Genomic DNA, 6,668 nt, shown 5'->3' with positions numbered 1-6,668 from the left:
GTTTTTCTGGAAAATCCATCCTTTAATTATACATTGAAACAGGACTGTGTCATCATCTCAAAGGCCTTTTGTGTGCACATTTTTAACAAGTAAGAATACAAAGGAATCTATTGAACACATCAATAACTTATATTGTTAACATAGTTCTCAATTATTTAATCTTGGCATTCAATCAAACTATGCAAAGGGTTAGGGTTGACAAAACCAAATGAATTTACTTCACCATCAATTAGACAGATTTTACCTTTATAAAATAAGTCAGGTTATAGACAGTATAATGCTTATTTCTACATTATTATGGCCTCACAGGATCCTGGCTGCAGAATCTTAAAGCTGACAACAAGTTTAATTGATTTCCTAAACCACGGATAGAAAAAGGCATAGATCACAGGATTAAAAGTGGAGTTACAATAGAAGAGCCAAAGCTGAGGTGATACACCTTCAATTAAGGTATCCTGTCCTACTATAGAAGGACCAAAGTATGGACAGAGACAAAATAAAAACACTACAAGGGTTATACCAAGAGTTCTAGCAGCCCTCATCTCAGATTTCTTAACAGTCACAGCATTTGATTTAACAGATGAAATTTGAGACCGCATGGCACGAGCCTGTGACACAGCCACCACAAACACTCTCATATAGAGAACAATGATAACAGTAACAGGGCCGAAAAAGGTGAGAAGCAAGTCTACTGCCCCTGAAATGTAGTTTATGATAATTACACATTGTTGATGGCAGGAATTAGAGAAATCTATTTGAGAGAAGTGAATGTTCAGTATTATAAGGCTGTAGATAACAGAACAGAGCCAACACAGACACAGACAGATTCTAACTCTGCTTGGTGTTATCATGGAAGAATAGCGCAAAGGGTCACAAATAGCCACATAGCGGTCCACCGATATGAGCACCATGTTCCCAACAGAGGCAGAGGTGAGGATGACGCTCACCAGGTATGAAATAGCACATGTGATTGTACCCACAAACCCACAGGACTGCAGGATGATGAATACCGCTGGCATCACAATGAGGCCCACCAGCAGGTCAGACACAGCCAGGGAGAGGAGGATGAGATTGGTGGGGGTGTGGAGCTGCCTGGAGGGAGAGATTATGATTAGTGCCTCACATCAGGTGCAAATGAGTTTGGATCACATCAGTTGTTGTGAGACAACAAATAGAGCATGGAAAATAAACTAATATTTACTTTTACAGACACAGCAACATGAAAACCACACTCTACATATCCTACATGATTAAAAAAAGCTCTATAATATCAGCTACACAATATCTCACACAAAGCACAATCAAAAACATTGTATAGAGGGTGGACTAAGAGCTTGAATCGATCTTTTTAGCATAAAGTTGAAGTACTGAGATCTCTGGCCCATTTCGTAAAGCAACTTTTTTAAAACAAGCAAACATAGTTAAAGCAGGATAAAAACATGTACATTGTTTAGCATGAAACAAACAAAACCTCCATCTATAAACTTTACACTTGCACAGTATTAACTGTCATATTTCAAGAAATGTGTCTGTGCCTGAAATGCGAGATGGAGATGATGACCAACAAGTTGAGCAGCACAGTGAGCAGAGTGATACAGTAGAGCAGTGTGCTGATGAGCACGGCCTTGGGAGTACCAGACATTGACCTGCAGGAGGTGTTAAGGGGAAGGATACAGAGATCATCTGCTTCCAGTGTCTCCCCCATCACCAGAGATAGTGATTGTGGGTCTGAACAAGGAGCTGCTGAGGTCTGCTGCTGCAGCCCTCAGATTAATTTACTCATGAGATCAGATATTTATTCCATATCTTCTTCATTTCCATCATCTCTTCTGTCACCCTCCCTCCTTCTCCCCCTCTTGTTCCTCCCCAAACGTCCTCCCATCACCTTGTTTTTTTCCCCAGAGCTCCTAATCATCAACTCTGCCATTTCATCATTCACTCCTAAACTTCATTTCTGTCCTGCAACTGATGATCATTTTCATTATAGATTAATTGGCCAAGTAAGATCTATCAAATGTTTGGCAGTTTTTCCTGAAAATGTACTTAATTGGTCAATTCGCATACCGGCCCAACAGATCCACAGATGACGCCATAAATCACCTGCTTGACACAGCCCTGGCCCACCTGGACACCAGGAGGGGAAACTATGTGAGAATGGAACTTTTACACCTGCACCATTGAGTGTGTTCTGGGTGGGAGCATCACCACCTGGATGGGCAGCAGCACCAAGCAGGACTTCTTGGCCCTGAGGAGGGTGGTCCGCTCGGCTGAGCGCACCATCAGAACCACCCTCCCCAACCTGCAGCAGCGCTGCAGGTCAAAGGCCAGGAAGATTGCGAGGGAGCCCACCCACCCCAGCCACAGACTGTTTTCTCTGCTGCCGTCAGGTCGGCGTTACCGCTGCCTGAAGGCTAACACAGAGAGGATGAGGAGGAGCTTCTTCCCTCAGGCCGTCCGCCTGCTTAACCTGAAACAACAGACTTTATAGACAGTCTATTCACAACCTGCAATACTTTGGCATACTTGTATATACACCCATATTCTACACAGGTTTCAGACTTTGATTTATGTATTTATTTATTCTATCTTTATATGTGTGTGTGTGTATATATATATATATATATATATATATATATATATATATATATATATATATATATATATATATATTTATTTTGTGTTTTCTACTAAGTATTTGGATCCTTTTTGCACTTGGCATTAACTTAGCACGTTGTATTGTTTCAAAATGCTTTAACATTTGAAGGTACTTTGATACAGAGTCTGGGAGGTATCATAGAGGGCAAAAAACTACACATGAATTATTCAATTGAGAGCACAAATAATTTTTATGTTTTCTCTCAATGTCACCTCCATCAACTGTAAATGTTGTTTAAATAGTTGTCTGGTCTGTAGATAAGGGTTGATACTCATTAAGCCTTCCGTCTGGGTTCATTGACAGTCTGAACACAACACAGCATCACAGTTTTTCTGGAAAATCCATCCTTTAATTACACATTGAAACAGGACTGTGTCATCATCTCAAAGGCCTTTTGTGTGCACATTTTTAACAAGTAAGAATACAAAGGAATCTATTGAACACATCAATAACTTATATTGTTAACATAGTTCTCAATTCCTTTAATCTTGGCATTCAATCAAACTATGCAAAGGGTTAGGGTTGACAAAACCAAATGAATTTACTTCACCATCAATTAGACAGATTTTACCTTTATAAAATAAGTCAGGTTATAGACAGTATAATGCTTATTTCTACATTATTATGGCCTCACAGGATCCTGGCTGCAGAATCTGAAGGCTGACAACAAGTTTAATCGATTTTCTAAACCACGGGTAGAAAAAGGCATAGATCACAGGATTAAAAGTGGAGTTACAATACAAGAGCCAAAGCTGAGGTGATATACCTTCAACTACGGTATCCTGTCCTACTATAGAAGGACCGTAGTATGGAAAGAGACAAAGTAAAAACACTAGAAGGGTTATACCAAGAGTTCTAGCAGCCCTCATCTCAGATTTCTTAACAGTCACAGCATTTGATTTAACAGATGAAATTTGAGACCGCATGGCACGAGCCTGTGACACAGCCACCACAAACACTCTCATATAGAGAACAATGATAACAGTAACAGGGCCGAAAAAGGTGAGAAGCAAGTCTACTGCCCCTGAAATGTAGTTTATGATAACTACACATTGCTGATGGCAGGAATTAGAGAAATCTATTTGTGACAAGTGATCTTTCAGTATTATAAGGTTGTAGACAACAGAACAGAGCCAACACAGACACAGACAGATTCTAACTCTGCTTGGTGTTATCATGGAAGAATAGCGCAAAGGGTCACAAATAGCCACATAGCGGTCCACCGATATGAGCACCATGTTCCCAACAGAGGCAGAGGTGAGGATGAAGCTCATGAGGTATGAAAAAGCACATGTGATTGTACCCACAAACCCACAGGACTGCAGGGCAATGAATGCCACTGGCATCACAATGAGGCCCACCAGCAGGTCAGACACAGCCAGGGAGAGGAGGATGAGATTGGTGGGGGTGTGGAGCTGCCTGGAGGGGGAGATTATGATTAGTGCCTCACATCAGTTGTTGTCAGACAACAAATAGAGCATGGAAAGTGAACTAATATTTACTTTTACAGACACAGCAACATGAAAACCACACTCTACATCACCTACATGATTAAAAAAAGCTCTTTAATATCAGCTACACAATATCTCAACTAATTATTGCAGCAGTTTGGTGGTATGATAATGAATGAAGTGAAATTACTGAGATCTCTGGCTCAATCTTAGCTTTTTAAAACACAGAAAGCACAATCAAAAACATTGTATAGAGGGTGGACTAAGAGCTTGAATCGATCTTTTTAGCATAAAGTTGAAGTACTGAGATCTCTGGCCCATTTCGTAAAGCAACTTTTTTAAAACAAGCAAACATAGTTAAAGTAGGTTAAAAACATGGACATTGTTTAGCATGAAACAAACAAAACCTCCATCTATAACCTTAACATGTGCACAGTATTAGCTGTCATATTTCAAGAAATGTGTCTGTGCCTGAAATGGGAGATGGAGATGACAACCAACAAGTTGAGCAGCACAGTGAGCAGAGTGATACAGTAGAGCAGTGTGCTGATGAGCACGGCCTTGGGAGTACCAGACATTGACCTGCAGGAGGTGTTAAGGGGAAGGATACAGAGATCATCTGCTTCCAGTGTCTCCCCCATCACCAGAGATAGTGATTGTGGGTCTGAACAAGGAGCTGCTGAGGTCTGCTGCTGCAGCCCTCAGATTAATTTACTCATGAGATCACATATTTATTCCATATCTTCTTCATTTCCATCATCTCTTCTGTCACCCTCCCTCCTTCTCCCCCTCTTGTTCCTCCCCAACCGTCCTCCCATCACCTTGTTTTTTTCCCCAGAGCTCCTAATCATCAACTCTGCCATTTCATCATTCACTCCTAAACTTCATTTCTGTCCTGCAACTGATGATCATTTTCATTATAGATTAATTGGCCAAGTAAGATCTATCAAATGTTTGGCAGTTTTTCCTGAAAATTCACTTAATTGATCATCAAAATAGCTGCACTGTTTTCTGTCAAAGGGTCACAAATAGCCACATAGCGGTCCACCGATATGAGCACCATGTTCCCAACAGAGGCAGAGATGAGGATGAAGCTCACCAGGTATGAAAAAGCACATGTGATTGTACCCACAAACCCACAGGACTGCAGGGCAATGAATGCCGCTGGCATCGCAATGAGGCCCACCAGCAGGTCAGACACAGCCAGGGAGAGGAGGATGAGATTGGTGGGGGTGTGGAGCTGCCTGGAGGGGGAGATTATGATTAGTGCCTCACATCAGTTGCTGTGAGACAATGGATAGAGCATGGAAAGTAAACTAATATTTACTTTTACAGACACAGCAACATGAAAACCACACTCTACATCGCCTACATGATTGAAAGAACTCTATCAATCAGATCCACAATATCTCAACTACTTACTGCAGCAGTTTGGTGGTATGATAATGAATGAAGTGAAAATACTGAGATCTCTGGCTCAATCTTAGGTTTTTAAAACACAGAAAGCACAATCAAAACCATTGTGATTATTGGCCAAGTAAGATCTTTCAAATGTTTGGCATTTTTTCCTGAAAATTCACTTCATTGATCATCAAAATAGCTGCACTGTTTTCTGTCTTTCTAAAAATCTATTAAAGGTCCGATATTCAGTTAATTTTCAAGTTCATACTTGTATTTGTATTCCTACGACAACAGGTTTACGTGGTTATTATTTTTCTCATAGCAGACATGGCAGCTGCAGCTGAGTTCAGCGTCTGTCTTAACGCTCCGTTTTAGAGGAACAGAACAATGTGCTGCTTCGTTCTCACCTTTGACATCTTCGTGTCACTGAGAGCTGCTGTAGTGAAGAAAAAAACAATGGCGGACAGCGAGGTGGAGTCAGGAGGTTTTCAGTGGGCGAGGACAATCAGGTCTGGAGGAGGTCATAAGGTCAACAGATCACCTTATGACATCATAAGGAGAGTCAAATCTAAACGGCATGTTTTCAGACACATTTCCTGAAAGATGGAGGTGGAGAAAAAGACAGAAGATGGTCTTTTGTCAAAGTTTGGGGGGTTCTAGGCTCACTGGGGGCACATATTTATGTTGACAAGACATTAAAAGGTGCAATTTGCAAAATATGGGACCTTTAAACAACCAATTTAACAATTGTGAGTAAGAAGGGGTCATTGTGGGTACATATACATAGGGTAAAATAAAATAAATCAAAGTAAATTCTAATTTTATGATTTGGAGAATGCAAACAAAACAAGAAGCAGACGAGCAGGAGATTCAGTAAAAGCATGTAAAATGTCAGCTTTTTAATTGCATGGGGTTGGATTTTTTTAACAGACCTCTAGAGACCAGTCAGATGTATGCTACAGATTTCCCTTTCTTAAAGGCCTTCACAGCTCTGATGTACAGCAGCCCCTGCTTGGGTAACAATAAAACTGTGTCAGAACAGGAACTGGTTTAGGTAATTAAAGGTCAGCCTACCACACGCATTTCAAGCATCCTTCAATATCATTCACAAAAGGAAAAATGTTCTTGAATATACACAAAAAAGCCCCATTACTAATTAC

General features: G+C 40.7%; 2 protein-coding genes across 2 annotated transcripts; both read right to left on the bottom strand.

Moving 5' to 3' along the window:
* Positions 1-287: 287 nt before the first annotated feature.
* LOC139202721 (trace amine-associated receptor 1-like) lies at positions 288-1,705 on the bottom strand. Its single transcript, XM_070832280.1, has 2 exons — positions 1,536-1,705; positions 288-1,092 (listed from the first exon to the last, which is right to left on the bottom strand). Exons 1-2 carry the CDS (start codon positions 1,703-1,705, stop codon positions 288-290), a joined length of 975 nt encoding a protein of 324 aa, XP_070688381.1.
* Positions 1,706-3,270: 1,565 nt separating this feature from the next.
* LOC139202720 (trace amine-associated receptor 13c-like) lies at positions 3,271-4,748 on the bottom strand. The gene is made up of 2 exons (XM_070832279.1): positions 4,579-4,748; positions 3,271-4,075 (listed from the first exon to the last, which is right to left on the bottom strand). Exons 1-2 carry the CDS (start codon positions 4,746-4,748, stop codon positions 3,271-3,273), a joined length of 975 nt encoding a protein of 324 aa, XP_070688380.1.
* Positions 4,749-6,668: the final 1,920 nt, after the last annotated feature.

The sequence above is a fragment of the Pempheris klunzingeri genome, chromosome 6 (genome assembly GCF_042242105.1).
Source record: "Pempheris klunzingeri isolate RE-2024b chromosome 6, fPemKlu1.hap1, whole genome shotgun sequence".
Taxonomy (NCBI): domain Eukaryota; kingdom Metazoa; phylum Chordata; class Actinopteri; order Acropomatiformes; family Pempheridae; genus Pempheris; species Pempheris klunzingeri.
This window is presented reverse-complemented; position numbering and strand designations above follow the sequence as displayed.

Bases quoted from the DNA above. Each gene is read 5' to 3' on its own strand.
- LOC139202721 (XM_070832280.1), bottom strand. From the start codon at position 1,705: ATGGGGGAGACACTGGAAGCAGATGATCTCTGTATCCTTCCCCTTAAC. The intron at 1,093-1,535 runs GCACAGACACAT...CTCTCCCTCCAG, and splicing joins ATCTCCATCTCGCATTTCAG to GCAGCTCCACACCCCCACCA.
- LOC139202720 (XM_070832279.1), bottom strand. From the start codon at position 4,748: ATGGGGGAGACACTGGAAGCAGATGATCTCTGTATCCTTCCCCTTAAC. The intron at 4,076-4,578 runs GCACAGACACAT...CTCCCCCTCCAG, and splicing joins ATCTCCATCTCCCATTTCAG to GCAGCTCCACACCCCCACCA.